This window comes from Bos javanicus, chromosome 28 (genome assembly GCF_032452875.1).
Source record: "Bos javanicus breed banteng chromosome 28, ARS-OSU_banteng_1.0, whole genome shotgun sequence".
Lineage (NCBI taxonomy): Eukaryota > Metazoa > Chordata > Mammalia > Artiodactyla > Bovidae > Bos > Bos javanicus.
The window spans coordinates 34,957,503-34,975,595 of record NC_083895.1 but is presented as its reverse complement, the minus strand read 5'-3'; the positions used below and the strand labels follow the sequence as shown (position 1 = coordinate 34,975,595).

Below are 18,093 nucleotides of genomic sequence, written 5' to 3'. Positions count from 1 at the left end.
GTTCATGAGAGCCTCACCTGCATTGTGCAGACGGGAGCACACACTGGCCCTGAAGGGGTGTGGTTTTACTGAACCCCAGCTCAGGTCTTTGAGGGAACAAGATCTTCCCCCCAGTATGGTGGGTTCCTCAGAATCAGAAGGGGCCTTGTCTTATGCAATTGGACATCCCCTTAGCTTCCTCTATAGAGCATAGAGAACCGATGTGTGTGAGCGTGTGTGTGTCAATGACACCTGCCTTCATGGTGCTTAAATGACATCAAGTTTAACATGTGTGTGACCTGGCTGAAGGACGGATTACTCATTAAAAATAGTCCCTCTTTTCTTCAGTCTAAAATACACTACCATTATTGAAAACCGGGTAAACAATTGAATCTCTGATGATCAGCGGTCCCCAGCCTCTTCAGCACCAGAGATATATTTCATGGAAGACAATTTTTCCATGGACCAGGGTTGGGGGAGATGGTTTCAGGAGGATTTAGAAAGAAAAAAGGTTGCATAATTCAGGGGTCCCCAACATCTGGGCCTCAGACCAGTACCTCCTGTCAGATCAGTGGTGGCAGTAGATAAGAAATAATGTGCATAATAAATGTAATGCATTTGAATCATTCCAAAACCATCTTCTCCAACCCTGGTTCGTGGATAAATTGTCTTCCATGAAATTGATCCCTGGTGCTGAAAAGGTTGGGGACCACTGATCATCAACCAGAGATTCAATTGCTGTTATTTAACCTTTTGGCGGGGGCGGGGGGGGGGTGCGCGTGTACAAGTGGGGGTGTGTGCGTGTACATGCGCACACACGCAAGTATTACATTTACAGTGTAAATGCATTTTATCTTATTTTATATACGTAAAGATTTCCTCCTTAATGTTATGTTTCAAGCTATTTGTAATACTAAGTATATTTTATGAACCTCTTTTACAAAGAAGCTTTATTGTTTTGACAAAACTCTGCATATTATAAAAGTTTAAATTATTCAGGAGGTTAAAAAGGAAGGATTACCTCAAAAAGGGCTCCCCGCTGCCCACCTGCCCTTCTACACGTGGATTCACACCCACCCACGTGCTCTGGAGGAGGGGACCTGGGGGCGGTGCTCTGCTTGGAGCCCAGGCTGCGTGCAGCGCGGCCCTGGTGGCTCAGTGTCATGCAGCTGTCTGTCTGTTACATTCCAGGCCTCCGTGGTTGTCTTTCTCCTCCAATCACCCCTCTCTTCTTTCTAACCCTTTGCACCTTCCAGATGCCTCCACCACCACAGATCCCTCCTGAGATTGCCTGCGGCTGCCAGGCCCAGGTCCTCCTCGCTGAGGAGTCTGAGGTTGGCCCGACAGCAGGGCCCCACCCCAGCCCCCATGCCCCTCATTCCCTCAGGGCGGTGGGTGGCAGCCTGGGGCCAGCGACTGCATGGTGTCACCTTGCTCCCAGCCTCCCCGACCCCTTTTAAATGCCTCGGGTTTGCAGCAGCTTAATTTCATGATCAGTTTACATCACCCTGTGTACTGGTAAATATAAAAACTGGTATTTCACATTGTCCCTTTGGGGGTAAACATCATCCCAGAAAGCACTTCTTTTCCTCCGAGGGCGTCTGAGACCCCACTGGAGGTTTGTAAATTGCACATCGTGAGGCCATTCCTCTCCGGTCGTGGAAGCCTGTGTGCCCTTTCCCTGCGTATATCAGTGCTTATAGTTCACACGGACCACTCTGTGACTTTGGGACTGATGCCTCTGTGTCCACCGTGGGGGTCGTGTTTGTATTGCATGGGTTGTGTGGTGCATGGGTTGTGCATCACCACTGTGTGAGGGTGGACTTCATCATGTGCCCATCCAGCTGTGTCGTCATAGGAGCGTCCACGTTCCCTGGCCCTCTCTGCATAGCGAATGCATGCCTGACCTCAGACCCTCCCCAGACCTTCCCTTTGAGTCTAAGTCCCCAAAACCATTGGCTCTCTTCCAAGGCCCTATGTGGAGGAGCCACGCCATGTGAAGCTGCAGAAGGGCTCGGAGCCGCTGGGCATCTCCATTGTGAGTGGGGAGAAGGGTGGCGTCTACGTCTCCAAGGTGACCGGGGGGAGCATCGCTCACCAGGCTGGCCTTGAGTATGGGGACCAGTTACTTGAGGTGAGCGGGAAGCCGCCCTTCTCCCCCTCCCCTCATCCCTTTCTGAGTCCCAGGACCTCCTCCGTGCCCTCTTCTCTCCTTGCTGAGCCCGTTCTCCGTGTTTCCTAGTTCAATGGCATCAACCTGCGGAGCGCCACAGAGCAGCAGGCCCGGCTCATCATCGGGCAGCAGTGCGACACCATCACCATTCTGGCCCAGTACAACCCGCACATGCACCAGCTTAGCAGCCACTCCCGGTCCAGGTGAGGTCCTGGGCCTCCGAAGGGCATCTGGGCTGCGGGAGGAGAAGTGGAGGCCGCAGGTGTGTGGCTTGCTCTGAGGAAACCATGTGCAGCTGCAAGCTCTGGGGATTCTGCTGCCATGAGAGGAGAGTTGAGCAGCCTTGGGCTCTGGAGAAGAGACATATCAAGGGAGGGTTTCCCCTCCAGAAATGGGGTGTGGAAACAGGTGGTCAGGCACCCTGTGAAGCAGGATGCCCCGGCACATGTGTGTGGTAGCCAGGCACTGAGGCCTGAGGTGGATCCTCACATTGAGCGATCCGACCCCTGTCCGTGGGCAGACGCCGGACACCTGCCTTTGTGCTGCAGGTTGCAGGACAGGTAAGCAGAGAGAGAGAAGTGCCCCTGTGGTGCAGGGGTGGGGCTGAGATGCTCAGACACAGGAAAGGGGAGCAGCGGATTCATGTGTCCTCAGGCTCACCGTTTGCCCTCAGGTTGAGGACAGGCAGATCATGCAGGTGGACAACTGAGTCCAAGCTGCCAAGGCACTTGCTCTTTTCAGGGCTCAGATCATAGAGCTGTGTGACCTGGTCTTCGTTCACATCCCAGAGCCCAGCACCACCACAGCGGGATGGCTCTGGGCAGCTGCCTGCCATTCCTTATTCTTCCTGTCCTCTGTCCCCAGCTCCCACCTGGACCCCGTTGGTATTCACTCCACTCTCCAGGGCAGCGGGGCCACCACCCCAGAGCATCCCTCTGTCATTGACCCGCTGATGGAGCAGGACGAGGGCCCTGGCACACCCCCGGCCAAGCAGAGCACCCCCAGCTCCAGGTCAGTAACTGCTTGCCAAGAGCCTTCCGTCAGTGCACCTGGGTTGAGCGGGGCGGCCAGGAAGGTCATTTTTATAGCCCCTGTGCATCCTCTGAGGGACGTGGTCCCAGCGCTGCCCTGCATTGCAGATGGCACACCAGCTTGTCAGGATTTGGTGTGGGGAGCATGCCAGTCCTTTTCCCTCTCTCTCTCCTGCCCTCTCTTTTTTCTCTAGTTTTTCCACTGACTCAATCCTGGCTCTACTTTTTTTCTTTTTCTCCTCCTTTTCTCACTTCACTTGTTCTCAGATGCTGAATCCCACAGTCCTCACCCATCCAGGCTGGGGCTCTGGCCATCCACAGCAGTGTTGCCCCCAAGGAGCTCCTGGTTTGAGGGTGGTAGATCAGTGAACAGGCGTGTACAGCACAGCTGAAGTGCTGGGAGGGGGACCGGGGGCCATGATGGAGCATGGCTGGGAGCTGAGTGACAGTGTTCAGGACGAGCAGGGGTTACCCACGCAAAGGGTGGGCATGGAGAGAAGTCAGGAGGAGGGACCAGTGGTAGTATGGGCAGGAGGAGGCCCTGTTCTCACAGGAACTGGAGGGGAGGTGGGGCGAGGGCTGTGCAGGCTGGGTTGGGAGGTGTTCCTGCAATCCTGGACGGAGCCCTTTCTCTGGCATGGCGTTGATGGATTCCTCACGGAAGTTACAGGCTGGAGGCTGGGGCCTCTTCAGGGCTCTCCTGCTTGTGACCCTTCACTGTGCCTGTGAGGGGTGCACTTCAGTTCAGTCATGTCTGACTCTTTATGACCCTGTGGACTGCAGCACACCAGGCCTCCCTATCCATCACCAACTCCTGGAGCTTGCTCAAACTCATGTCCATCAAGTCAGTGATGCTCTCCAACCATCTCATCCTCTGTCATCCCCTTCTCCTGCCTTCAATCTTCCCAGCATCGGGGTCTTTTATGAGTCAGTTCTTCACATCAGGTGGCCCAAGTATTGGAGTTTCAGCTTCAGCATCAGTCCTCCAATGAATATTCAGGACTGAGTTCCTTTAGGATTGAGTGGTTTGATCTCCTTGCAATCCAGGGGACTCTTGGGAGTCTTCTCCAACACACAGTTCAAAAGCATCCGCTCTTAGGTGCTCAGCTTTCTTTATGGTCCAACTCTCACATCCATACATGACTACTGGAAAAATGATAGCTTTGACTAGACGGACCTTTGTTGGCAAAATGATGTCTCTGCTTTTTAATATGCTGTCTTAAGTTTGTTATAGCTTTTCTTCCAAGGAGCAAGTGTCTCTTAATTTCATGGCTGCCATCACCATCTGCAGTGATTTTGGAGCCCAAGAAAATAGTCTGTCACCGTTTCCATTGTTTCCCCATCTATCTGCCATGAGGTGATGGGACCGGATGCCATGATCTTAGTTTTCTGAATGTTGACCTTTAAGCCAGCTTTTCACTCTCCTCTTTAACTTTCATCAAGAGGCTCTTTATTTCCTCTTCACTTTCTGCCATAAGGGTGGTGTCATCTGCGTATCTGAGGTTATTGATATTTCTCCCGACAATCTTGGCTATACTTGCCTGCAGCAAAAGTTTTGTCACTTTCTGGCTGCTCCCCTGAGGTCCCACTCATCAGGCTCCATTGCTGCCCCGTTGCCTTTGCTCAGTTTATTTGCTAGCCTTTCAGTGTCCCTGTGTTGTGAGTTCCTTGGTGGCTTTTGGTTCAGTACCCTCTGGGCCATAGACACTGCTCAGTAAACATTTGCTGAATGAGTTGTGGCCTGGAGGTTACCCCAGCTCTGACTTTCTCAGGAGAATAAAATTAGGAAAACAAGTGCAATCCAGGTGGGTGAGATGCAACCCACGACGTGTGATGGACAGCTGGGCTGGAAATAGCGGCGTTGATGTCCACTCTGTCCCTGAGTGGCGGGGTGACCATGGCTGTGTGTTCACCTCTGCCTCATCTCAGTGCCCTGCCTATAAACCGAGCCACTACAGGTAGAGCTGTGTCAGCCTCACTCCTGGCTCCTGGTTCTGGGGCCTCATGAGACCTGAGAGGGGAGCAGAAAATGGTCAGGGTGTCACCACCGTTTCGTCTTTGTTCGCGCCTGCCTCCCTTCCTGTGCACAATTGAAGAGCTTCGTTTTCCTTCCTGAAAGGATGGTGGGAGATGCCACCAAGAAGACCCCAGAGCCCCGAGTCGTCTTCATCAAGAAGTCGCAGTTGGAGCTTGGCGTGCACTTATGTGGAGGGAACCTGCACGGGGTGTTTGTGGCCGAGGTGGAGGACGACAGTCCTGCCAGGGGCCCCGACGGCCTCGTGCCCGGGGACCTCATCCTTGAGGTAAGTTCTGAGCTGCCGAGCAGCAGCCAGGCTGCCCTCTGCCCACGTGTCGGGCTTCCTGCCGTCTCAGGTGACATGGAGGCGGGGGAGCACAGCCTGGCATCCCATTGGGTGTTGAACGCTACCCAGACCCACTCTGGGTAAATATTAGGGAAGCAGGCATATTAGGCATGTTAGGACCCAGCTTGGGCACTGGCATCGGGAGGGCAGATGCTCTGCTCCTGGCAGCAGTAGGACCAGGACTCGAGTCTGATGGTGAGCACCATCTCCCTCTCACTGGGTCTCCCGTTGGATGGGGGAGGCAGGTTGTAGGTACTGAAAGCTACAAGGAGCTTTAGCAAGGGGAAGTGCCGTGTTTCCAGTAGGCCTCACTGGCTGGGAGGCTAGAACAGGGTCTCTGCTGGGAGCAGTTGAGGGCAGAGCAGGCACTCGGTAGAGGCCTCAGCCTCTGTAGACGTGGGGCAGATGGATGCCCAGTGATGGGGATGCTGAATCTTCTCCTTATCCCACTACTGGCCCCTCACGGGTGCCCAGGCCTCCCTGCTTCTGCCCTCTGACCCCCGTCTCCATCTCTGGGTAGTATGGCGGTCTGGATGTACGCAGCAAGACAGTGGAGGAGGTCTACGTGGAGATGCTGAAGCCCAAGGACAGCGTCCGCCTGAAGGTGCAGTACCGCCCTGAGGAGTTCTCCAAGATTAAGGGCCTGCCTGGCGACAGTTTCTACATCAGGTATCAGTGGCCAGGGCTGCCAGGAACTTGGGGCTTGGGGAGGGGCTTTTGATGGAGGCTGTTCCCTGTGAACGTCCCTGTGTTTCTTGCCCTTGAGGGATGGGACTATGAGCATTATTACTTGGGCCCCAAATTCTAAGCTTACTTAGAAAAACCCTTGAAAGCTCCTCGGGTGAGACAGGCTCTCTCTTTAGGGTTTTGGGCCTGGGGAAGTTTGAGGCCGCTGAGCCCCGTTTTCCTGTGGCCTGTGCCCCTCTCCGGGTCTCCCCTGACTCAGTCTGCACACCCCTCTGCAGTGTGTGTGGATGTCGCAGCATCTGGAGTGCCCTGAAGGAATACATGAAAAGGGCAGAGTAGGGGGTGGGGCACAGGCATCAGGCATTTTCTAGGAGGCATGCAGCTTTCTTCATGAGATCTGAGGCCACACAAGAATGGCAAGTACTGATTTACTGTGTACCGTGAGGTACGGGGTCCCTGTGTCTAGGTACACCCTCCTCAGTCAAGGATGGCACGCTTCCATTCTGAGAAGTTTCCGCTGTGTAGGAAGCATCGACTTTGATGTGGGAGGAGTGCAAATGAGAAAGACTCTTTTGGAAGTGGAGATATGGCCTTGGTCCTTGGCAAAAAGGCTTTTATCTGATGGGCGTGAGGGGCTCGTGATGCTCCCTCCTTTGGGAACTGCTGCTAGAGTGGGGAGAGATGGGTCCTGATCGTGGTCTGGGGAGAGCTTAAGAGCAGGAGAGTGGGCCTCGGAGCTTGGCTGTAAGGGGCGGCCTGTGGCCTGACTCTTCCCCTCCATCTCCCGGTCCAGGGCCCTGTATGAGCGACTGGCAGAGGTGGAGCCTGAGCTGAGCTTTAAGAAAGACGACATCCTGTATGTGGATGACACCTTGCCCCAGGGCTCATTTGGGTCCTGGATGGCCTGGCAGCTGGATGAGAATGCCCAGAAGATGCAGCGCGGGCAGATCCCCAGCAAATACGTGTGAGTGTTCTAGAGTCGGCCTGGGGCTGGGGCGGGCGGCGCCCGTGGGGACATACCATGTGATGGCGCCTGGGCTGCTGGGCGCTTATTCTGATGTCGTCTCAGCTTCTGCTCTGTAAGTTTTGCCAAAGTCGCTTGTCCAAAAAGCTGTTCCAAGTTTAGGTCAGTGATGTATCCAAGTCAGAAGTATAGTGGCAACTTAGGAGACATGCTTTTTTTAATTATGTTTGTTGAGATATAATTCATGTGCCATGCATTTACCCAAAGTATGCGATTCCTTGGCTTTTAGTGTTTTCACAGATACGTGCAACCATCACCATAGTCAATTTGAGAATATTTTCACCATCTCAGAGAGAAGCCTTGTACCCTTCAGCTACCCGCCTTGTTCTGTCTACCTGCCCCCTGTTGCTAACCCTGAGCCACCACTGGTCTCCTTTCTGTCTCTACAAGGTTCCCTGTCTGGACTTTCCATTAATGGAGTCATACATACAGCACATGGTCTTTTGTGACCAACTCCCTCTACTTGGCATGATTTTTTTCATGGTTCTTCCGTGTTGCAGTGCATTTCTATGCTTTCCTCCTTTTTGTGGCTGGAATTATACTTTTTAGTGTCACAAGGGAAGGCTGTCTTAGCAGCTCCCTCTGACCCTCATCTGAATATAGGAGTTGGCCTGCTCTGAGAACTGCCCAGCATTGGTGTGGGTGCCACCCCAGAGTACTGGCACCAGGGGGTCCTCGGGGGCTTGGGTGCTGAAGTGGCCAGGAAACCTACAGAGGGTTGGGGTGGGGAGCCTGGAGCCCCAGCGTTGATCCTCCTCGCCGCAGGTGGGCAGGGCGACAGGCGACGGTCCCTTGGCCCTTCCCAGCACTGCTGTGCTCTTGTCTTCAGAATGGACCAAGAATTCTCCCGGAGGCTCAGCATGTCTGAAGTCAAAGACGACAGCAGCGCTGCAAAGACGCTCTCGGCGGCTGCACGCAGATCCTTCTTTCGAAGGAAACATAAGCACAAACGCAGCGGGTCCAAAGATGGGAAAGACCTCCTTGCACTGGACACCTTTTCCAATGACTCCATTCCACTCTTTGAAGGCAAGTGACTGAGCTGGCTTCCCCAGCGGGCTCTCAGGCTGAGGTTTGCTCTTGACCACAGAAGCCTCACTGCAATGACGTGAACAAAGACAGGGGTTTGCTTTTCTCAGACATAATTGATCAAGGAGTGTGTCTGGGTTGGGATGGTGGTGCTGCAGTCCTCAGAGTCTACCACCTGTAGGATGTGTCCTCTGTCCTTAAGGTCTCCCCATCTCCTGCCATCACATCCATGTTCAGGCAGCAAGAAGAAAAGGGCATGGCAACGGTGTGCCTCTTTAAACAGCTTACTTGGAAGCCCCCTCTTCATTTTCCACTTACCCCTCATTGACCGCTTGCAACTGCAAGGGAGGCTGAAATGGCAAGGTCTTCACTGGTGCCTCGCTGGCTTCAGTAAAGCAGGTTCTCCTAGTAAGGAAGAAAGGAAGATGGATATTGGGTGGGCAAAAAGCAGTTCTTGCCCGGTGCATTGCCTCTAGTTTGTTTTGAGGTTATTCCAGGCTGCTTGGTGGTAACCAGGGGCCACTGTGCAGATCTTGGCCTTTCTGGCTTTACTCCTTACAGGATCCTCCCAGGGCCAGGCATCTGCCCAGTCCTGGCGTTGCATGTCAGGGAGTGTCAGACATCCTTTGGCAGGTCGCCCTGTGGAACGGTATATTTGTCCTGTAAAGCAGGAGGCTCTGATGAATGCTGCTCCCTGGACCCCCGGGTGTGACCCCTGTCCTGGAAGGTGTGCCCTCCCTGATAGGCAGGCTGTGGGCGGGGTGAGGGGGCAGTGGGCCTCAGAAGGCAGGACAGCTGGCTTCCTCCTCCCCTGCTTCCTCACCTGTTATTTCAGGTCTTCGATGCAGTGAGTTGAATGAGTCCCGCCCTTGTTCATGGCCCACGGACATGATAGTCAGGTCAGAGGTTGGCAAACCAGAGTCTATGGGCTGGATCTGGTTCACTGCCTGCTCTTAAATGGCCTTCAAGCTGAAAATAGGTTTTTACATTTTTAAATTTAAAATGTAAAAAAAAAAAAAAAAAGACTGTCTTTTCAGAATAATAGTTGCTTGATTCTCCCTTCTCTTTTCTTCTGTAGACAGCATCTCTGGTGTATGGTGTATAAGCAGTAGATGTCTTTGGAAAATAGCCATTTGTCTAGTCTGCAGTTCTTCAGAGTTCTTTTTTCATTCTATGTTTTTAAGTTATGGGGGTGTTCCCAGGTGGCGCTGGTGGTAAAGAACCCGCCTGCCAACGCAGGGGACATAAGAGGGAGCCCTCTCCCTCCCTGCCCCCAGCCCCCTCCCTGCCCGCGGTTCAATTCCTGGGTTGGAAAGATCCCCTGGAGAAGGGTATGGCGACCCCCTCCAGTATTCTTACCTGGAGAAACCCATGGACCAAGGACCCTGGCAGGCTATAGTCCACAGGGTCACAAAAAGTCGGACATGACTGAAGCGACTTAGCGTGCACACACGTATTTTGAAGTTGGCTTTAAATAGTTATATCTTACTGTTAAATTGACCCTTTTATCATTATAAAATGTTTCATCTCTAGTAATGTTTCTGGCCTTAAAAAAGGCTAGAAAACTATTTCTATTTTGTTACAGTATAATTATCACACGAGCTTTCTATTGGTTAAGTGTTTGCATAGTTCATCTTTTCCCATCGTTTCATAGTTTTTTACAGCTTCATATTTACGTGGCTCTGTAAGCAGCATGTAGGGTTTTTTTTAACTCACTATGACACTTCATCTTTTTTCATTTTATTGAGACATGTGTATAGAAAAATGCAAATACATCTATAGAAAAGTGTACAGCCTGAGATGTTTTCACATTTGAACACACCAGTGACAGTCTTTATCCTTTAATTGGAGTAGTTAATTACTGATTAAATCACTGATATATTTACCATCTTACTATTTGTTTTCTGTTATCCTGCCTGTTTTATGTTCCCTTTCTTTTCTTACTTTTTTTGGATTAATCAAGCATTTTTGTTATTCTGCCCCCTCCTCAATCTCTTAGTTTTTATTAGTTTTGTTTTATTCTTTTGGGGGTGCTGATTACAGCAGCCCTCACAATGTGTATCTGACCTACTACTAACATGAATCATGACTTTGACCACTTCCTCAGTAATTTTAAAACATCAGAACACCATGACTTCCTTACCTCCTTCCTACCTTTTGCTTATCATTTTCATTTTATATGTATTTTTAAATCCAGCAGTGTTATTAATTTACACATCAGTCATTCACTTATGTTTATCCTTTCCATTATTCTTCATTCCTTCCTGTCATCCTCTTTCCCTCTCATTTTTTCTTTCTGATATATACTCGCTTCAGCATTTTTTTTTTCCAACTTGACATATAACTGACATATATTATTGTGTAAGTTTAAGGTGTACAAAACAATAATTTGATATGTGTATGAGTTGCAAAAGATTAACCACAATAAGGTTAGCTATAGTTAACATGCCCTTTGCGCGTGTGTTTGTGTGCTCAGCTGCTCACTCCTGTCTGACTCTTTGCGGCCCCATGGACTGTACCCTCACCTCATGTAATTACCATTTTCTTGTTATGATCTTTAGCATTTCTTCTGATGCAGGTTTGTTGGTGACAGTCTGAGTTTCTTAGATTTTCACTGGATGTAGAATTGTAGATGGGTCGATGTTTATGCATTTTAAAGATATTATTCATTGTCCTCTAGCTTTCACTGTGTATTCATTTCCTGGGGCTTTTGCAACATATGTTACAAGCTTTGTGGTCAGCATAGTATGCATTTATTCTCTCTCAGTTCTGGAAGCCAGAAGTCCAAAATCAATACTATTGGGCCAAAATCCAGGTGTTGGCAGGTCCATGCTTCCTTAGAGGCTCTAGGGGGGAGTGTTAGGTCCATGCTTCCTTGGAGGCTCTAGGGGGGAGTGTTAGGTCCATGGGTTTATAGTGTTGTTCAGGTACTGTTTCCTTATTGATTTTCTGTCTGATTGTGCTGGCTTTCCCAGGTGGTGCTAGTGGTAAAGAATCCTCCTGCCAGCACAAGAGACGTTAGAGACGCGGGTTCAATTTCTGGGTCAGGAAGATCCCCTGGAGGAGAGCATGGCAAACTACTCCAGTATTCTTACCTAGAGAGTCCCATGGACAGAGGACCCTGGCGGGCTGCCGTCCACAGTGTCACAAAGAGTCAGACGCGACTGAAGTGACTTAGCACCGCACTGGCTGTACCATCCAGAATTGAAGTCAGGGTGTTGAAGTCCTGTACGGATACTGTGTCGTCTGTGTCTCCCTTCAGTTTCATCAGTGTTCACTTTATTTGGGAATTCTAGGGCTGGGTGCGCATATACTTAGGATTGATGTACCTGTTTGGAGAAATGATCTATCATACTATAATGTTCTTTGTCTCTTGTGACAGTTTTTGTCTTCCAGTCTATTTTGTCTGATACAATCATGGTCACTCCTGCTCTCTTTAGATTCCCCATTTGCATGAACCATTTTTTCTTGTCCTTTCATCTTTAGCCTATGTATATCCTTAGATCTAAAGTGAGTCTCTTGTAGACAGCGTATAGTTGGATCTTTTTTATTTATGCATTCAGCCAATCTGCATCATTTAATCGGGGCATTTAATCAATTTATACTTAACTGCTCATATGAAAGAGTATTTTTTAGTTGTTTTCTGTATGTCTTGTTGCTTTTTCATCTTATCTTTTCCTTCCTTGCTGCCTTCTTTTGTATTTCACTGATTTTTTTTTTTTTTTTGGTTGTAGTGACATGTTTTAATTTCTTTCTCATTTCCTTTTGTGTATATTTTATAGCTTTTTTTTTTTGTTACTATTGTAATTACATAAAATATCTTTAGGTTATAGCAATTCATTTTAAACTGATGATAGCTTCAATCTTATATAAAAGCTACATCTCTGTGTTCCCCTCCACCCCTTTATGTTATGGATGACACTGATTACCTCCTTTTATATTATCTGAATATTAGGTACATAATTACTTTTATGCTTTTGATTTTAATATCTGTACCAGTTTTAAAAGGAGTCTACATACCTCCGTTAGGTTGCTTCCAGATTATATGTTTGTATATTTACCCTTCCCAGGGAGTTTATTTTCTCTGGGCCTCTGACTCTGGTTGGATATTGTGCTTGTGAGAGGCTTTGGAGCCCTGTGGTTCTGTTATTATGAGGACTTCTGACAAAGCAGATTATTCTGAGAGGATCAGAAAACTTCTAAATTGGTGCCCCTCAGTGTGGAATGTTAATAGTCATTACGGGAGAAGACGATTCTGTTGAGCTGAAGACATGGTCTTAATGTCCATACACAGAGAAATGGTAGGTGCAGTGCATTCACGTTTTAGGATGTTACAAAGGATAAAAGGGGATCAGTGTGAGTCAACAGGGATGCTTTCAACAGAAACGTAAGACTGAGTAAAGAGGGGGTTACAGAATATTTATTGTCTGTCATTTTTGTTGGACATACGTATTTTCCAGGTTTTATGAGCACATAAAAGGGTATACGTTATAGTCGTGTCCGACTCTTTGTGACCCTACGGACTGTAGCCCGCCACTCTCCTCTGTCCATGGGATATACTTTGAATCCTCATAACCAGCAATGATGCTAGTTGAGAGGAAGCTGCCAGGGACCAAGACTGGAGAAAGGGGGTTGGAGAGGATGCCTAGCTTACCTGTCATGGTCAAAGCTTTAAAAGAGGGGATGTTATTATCTCCTCTTGGAGGAAGTTCTTTGCCCTGGGTCTGTGCTATTCTTTTAAAAGTTTTTAAAAGTGTTTCTGAGTTGCCAGCACAGTGATTGGTACCTGGGAGGTGTCAGGAAGATATCTGCATGCTGGTTTTAGGCTATCTCTTTCTGTGAGCATTTTTTATTCATTTTGTGGAAGGGGAGACTTAACTACATGTATCAACTAGGATATTGGTTTGAGTGCTGTAACTGAGACCAAACAATGGCTGAAGCATGATAAGAAGCTTCTCTGCCACATAAAAGTCTGGGTTGGTAGGTAGCCCCTTGGAGGCAGCTCTGTTCTGGGGACCATCAGGGAGCCAAGTCCCTTTTGTCTCGTGTCCCTCTATCATTTCCTGGGGGTGGGTTGTCACCTGCAGGGTCAGAGCTGGGTCACTGCCCCTGGTCCTGTCCGTTTCAGCTCATGGGAAGGGGGATAGTTTGCTCACTGCATGGGGCAGGTCTGGGTCACACGACCCACCCCGCTCAGGGGAGGTGGCACCTGTAGAGAACGGAACGTCTAATGGTGAGGGGACCGTGTGTTGAATGCACATTGGAGAATTTGAGCAGAATAAAGTGCTGCAATGCCTCAGGTGTCCAAGGAGTGGGACACGGTGCAGGAGTGGCCATGCCCTGGTGCCCAGGGTGTGGGACTCTCAGTGCTAAAATTGGGCGAGTCCTAGGCAGACCAGGGTGAGCTGGGTCCCTGGCTCTGGATCTGTGGAGTGAAGGAGACAGGTCTGCCTGGGGTAAGCAAAGTCAGGGGAGCAGTGGGTCCCCAGCCCCTCCCGGCCCTCCCTCTGCTCCGGGTGGGTGCCCATCCTCTGCTGCCCTCTCTCCCCCAGATTCAGTGAGCCTGGCCTATCAGCGGGTCCAGAAGGTGGACTGCACCTCCCTGAGGCCCGTCCTGATCCTGGGGCCCTTCCTGGATGTGGTGAAGGAGATGCTGGTGAACGAGGCACCCAGCAAGTTCTGCAGATGCCCCCTTGGTAAGGGCGGCCCTCAGGCCTGCTGGGCTGTGTCTGTCCCCGTGTTTGTGTTCACCTGCTTCCGGGGTGGATCTCATAGAGTTTTCATCCTTCTGACTTGGGTCGCATCAGCGTTCAGCCTCTGGCTCTTTCTCTGGGAGTGAGGCTGGCAGGGCTGGGTTTCCGTGCAGTGCTTTCCCCGCCTGTGCAGCGATGGCTCACGGCGCCACACCTGCTGATTCCTGTGTCTGTGCTTTGCAGAGGTGATGAAGGCCTCCCAGCAGGCCATCGAGCGGGGCGTCAAAGACTGCCTGTTTGTCGATTACAAGCGGAGGAGTGGCCACTTTGACGTGACCACTGTGGCTTCCATAAAGGAGATCACAGAAAAGGTACCATGGGCTTTCTGGGTAAGGTTTCTGAGGCCAGGTGGGGTGGCGCTTTAGAATGTTCGTGTATCTGGGTAAAGGCGGGAAAGGGGTTTGGAGTTGGGTTGTCCAGACCGCACATGGCCCCCGTTCCCAGCCTTGGCCATCATCAAAGCTGACAGCCTGTGGGGAGAGGTTTCCCTGGATGAGGTTTCCCCACCGGGGTCACACGCCCTCTTCATGTCAGAATGGTTTTGCTGCCTTGTTCCTCAGTAGCACCTCATGTATTCACTTAGAGGGTGAGGCCGGGCAGTGTCAGGTGAGGAGTGGGGCCCCTCCATGGCAGACAGAGGCTGAGTTCCTGAGGCTCAGCCCTGCCCCTGCCCGGGTGTTCACCTCTCCCTCCCTGCAGAACCGGCACTGTCTCCTGGACGTCGCCCCGCACGCCATCGAGCGACTGCACCACATGCACATCTACCCCATCGTCATCTTCATCCACTACAAGAGCGCCAAGCACATCAAGTGGGTGCCCGGCTCCTCGGGGGCTTGGCCCGGCCTTGCTGGGCGTGGGGGGTGGCAGGGCATTGGCTTTGAACAGGCCTCCTGGGTAGGAGTGCCCCCCCCACCCCCCCCGCCCCCACCATGTGCCCATCTCACACCCAGCCAGTCGTGTTAACCCAGCACAGCCCTCCCCAACGCTCTCCGTCCTGTGTGGGGGCTGCCACAGCGCCTCGAGTCTGCACCACTTAGTCTGCGTATCTCCCTCCTGACCCCCATGCCCTCTCGCCCTCGCCTGCCTTTCGTCTTGGTGCTCACGATGACACAGGAACTGGGCAGCCCAGCTCCACCAGGAGCTGACTTGTGATGTGCATGGGCCTTTGCTCTTACTGAGCTTCAGTTTTTGTGGTTAGGCTAACGACTTGCCAAGCCCCCATATGCTCCCCCCTCACCTTTGCCTTTCGGTGCTCCCAGGTTTCTGGTACCTGCACTCGGGGGCCAGCTGGGGCATCTGAGTTCTTCCCTGTCTCTGCCCAGAGCTCCCTGTGGGGCCAGCAGGCTGTGCTGTGCTCCCCCAGGGGCGCACGTGCGGTTGGGGGTAGCCCTGTTATTCTGGACAGAGAAGTTGAGAGGAGGGCATGGGGAAGGTGAGAAGGCTCAGCCAGGTTCCTGGATGTCCCGATAGGGAGCAGAGAGACCCCATCTACCTGAAGGACAAGGTGACTCAGAGGCATTCCAAAGAGCAGTTTGAGACGGCTCAGAAGATTGAACAGGAGTACAGCAGGTACTTCACAGGTAGGTATGCGTCGGGCCCAAAGAGGAGCGGGTGGCAAAGACGGACACAGCCTTCCCAAGGATGCCCTTCTAACTTAGAAGTGTTACAGCCTGCACTTCCGGGGTGCCTGGTGATGCCACCGCAGTGGGCACTTTCATTACAGACAGTCTCATTGCAGGCACAGGGCAGCATCGGGGGCTTGTCGGTCCAAAGGTAAAGTTCACTGATTCTGGCCTTGGGTCACAGTTGGTCTTGAGTTACGGCTGCACGGGCGCCGTGTGGCACAGCTCCGCACTCCCCAGGCAGGTGGCACAGCGGTGGTGGCTGTGAGCACCCATCCCCAGCACCCTCCAGGGTAGGCCAGTTTCGCAGTGGCGTTTGACGACAAACTGCACCATTACTGTCTCTTGTCTTTGAAACAAGGCAAACTAAAAGAAACTCTAATTTAGTAGTTGCCATAGTACTTGGTGGCTTCTGACTTCTTCCATGAAATCAGTCATTTGTAGGGGCCATAACAACATCGTGGTCAAGAGAGGTGGAGACTGTGATTTTAAGTAACATGTAGAGAGTGTTATGATTGGTGCTTCTCATGCAGTATTTGGTCTCAGAACCCAGTCCTGGCTCTCCTGTGTATGTGTGTTTGTGTTTTAATTTTAAATCCATTACAGACCTATATTTCAGTTAAATACTTTAGCAGTTTACTAGAGAAAGGAAAATTTAAAACTTCAAAACTTACGACATACAGGCTTTGATTTTTTATCAGATTTAGCAGATGTGAAATTACTCCGTCACATTGTCATAGCCATTTCTAAACATTCACCGTCAGTATCTGTGGCAGGAAGCCAGGGCGTGGCGCTGTTCCACGGAGCACGCACAGAGCCCTTGTCTAGTGTCTGCTGGGCCGTGGTGCTGAAACCTTGCCAAGCAGCAGGCCTGAGCCGGAGCTGGGGATGGCCCATCATCTTTGCTGAGAGTCTTCTCTGGGCCATGGGGTGCCCAGCTCTCGAGACCCAGCCTAGTTCCCTCTAGAATCTTGCTGCCACTTGGACTATTACAACATACCCCAGGCTGCTTCCCAATGTACTGGGACTCCGCGTTGCGTGACGAGGCACACCAGCCCGGGTCATCACTGCTGTGGAGCCTGGCGAATTATGTGCATAGTGACATCACGTCACCCATATTACAGGGCTCAGGGCAACCTGGAAAATCAGACGCCAGCCTTCGTTTGAGCCCCAGATCTTAACGTGGTATGAACAGTTGCCGAGAGGGATAGATAAAAAGCCGAAGTGATTTGCACTCAACTCTCTTTTTCTTCCCCAATTTCTCGCTGAGGGAAGAGAAGTGAGGCGGGGGTAGAGCAGTTGAGCCGAGTAGCTGAAGACAGGCAGAGCACCAGGAAGAGTGAAGGGTCTGTTTGCGCCTCCTTCGGGGCGTCTTCCTCCGAGCCGATGACGGGTGTGTTTGGGGACTCTCTTGCAGGGGTCGTCCAGGGAGGAGCCCTGTCGAGCATTTGCACTCAGATCTTGGCAGTGGTCAATCAAGAGCAAAATAAAGTCCTGTGGATCCCAGCCTGCCCTCTCTAGAACACAGCGCTGGGGATGACTGTAGCCTGGCCTCCAGCCCGACCGCCTGGTGCAGCTCTTTGCAGTGACTGCGGATCAACGCCACTGTGTGTAAACACGAAGGGGAGGGATCCATGAACCGGGGCTCCAGAAGTACCTCCTCTGCAGACGGAAGGCCACAGACGGACGGGATCCAGACCCCGGCCAGCGGACTGTGCTTCTCCCACACGTGTGTGCTTTAAGACAGAGACTGTGGAGTGGGGGACTCGACACCAACCTTCCTTGTAGCCAGCTCAACAGAGATGCTGCAAAGAGAACCTTTCAGATCACAAGTTTACAAGCCTTTTCGAAGTACTCGGTTGTTTATGTTTACTTGAATGGCTCCGTGTTGTCGCTGCCCAGCCCCCGCCCTTTTCCTCACTGTCGCTTTGGTGTTGGTTTTGTGCCTGCTTTCAACGAAACACTCGGGAACCTCGCTGGGGGCCGCTTTGCTCTGGGAGGTTCTTAGCGTGGGACCAGACCTCTGACGAATGCCCTGCTCCTCGGTGGCCCTCTCCCGGAAGGCCCTGTGACGAATGCCCTGCTCCTCGGTGGCCCTCTCCCGGAAGGCCCTGTGACGAATGCCCTGCTCCTCGGTGGCCCTCTCCCGGAAGGCCCTGTGACGAATGCCCTGCTCCTCGGTGGCCCTCTCCCGGAAGGCCCTGTGACTGCGGCTGCTTAGACGTCGGTGGGTGCGGAACCAGTGCCTTTGTGGGGCTGCGCGTTCTCCTGCACCTAGGAAGGTGACTTCCGCCGTCTTGTAGGCGCATTCCTCAGACTTTGTCTCCTGCCTTCTGCCACCTCTTACTTCTCATCCACCTGTGTTCACGATTCCAGCGTTCTCTCGTCCTCAGAGCTTTGTGGGTTCACTGTGACACAGCCAGTTCTGGGCAGGG

General features: G+C 51.5%; 1 protein-coding gene across 5 annotated transcripts in view; it reads left to right on the top strand.

Annotated features, from left to right (window-relative positions):
* DLG5 (discs large MAGUK scaffold protein 5) overlaps nucleotides 1-17,709 on the top strand; it is a 121,885-nt gene extending 104,176 nt beyond the window's left edge. For all 5 annotated transcript variants that reach the window (XM_061405434.1, XM_061405436.1, XM_061405433.1 and 2 more), the window contains 12 exons: nucleotides 1,951-2,113; nucleotides 2,222-2,355; nucleotides 3,017-3,163; nucleotides 5,303-5,486; nucleotides 6,067-6,215; nucleotides 7,027-7,197; nucleotides 8,087-8,283; nucleotides 13,836-13,979; nucleotides 14,220-14,347; nucleotides 14,736-14,845; nucleotides 15,507-15,616; nucleotides 17,076-17,709. In XM_061405434.1, coding sequence (XP_061261418.1) covers nucleotides 1,951-2,113; nucleotides 2,222-2,355; nucleotides 3,017-3,163; nucleotides 5,303-5,486; nucleotides 6,067-6,215; nucleotides 7,027-7,197; nucleotides 8,087-8,283; nucleotides 13,836-13,979; nucleotides 14,220-14,347; nucleotides 14,736-14,845; nucleotides 15,507-15,616; nucleotides 17,076-17,179 — 1,741 coding nt within the window. In that variant the 3' untranslated portion in view covers nucleotides 17,180-17,709. The remainder of the gene's footprint in view (nucleotides 1-1,950; nucleotides 2,114-2,221; nucleotides 2,356-3,016; nucleotides 3,164-5,302; nucleotides 5,487-6,066; nucleotides 6,216-7,026; nucleotides 7,198-8,086; nucleotides 8,284-13,835; nucleotides 13,980-14,219; nucleotides 14,348-14,735; nucleotides 14,846-15,506; nucleotides 15,617-17,075) is intronic.
* The last annotated feature ends 384 nt before the right edge of the window (nucleotides 17,710-18,093 follow it).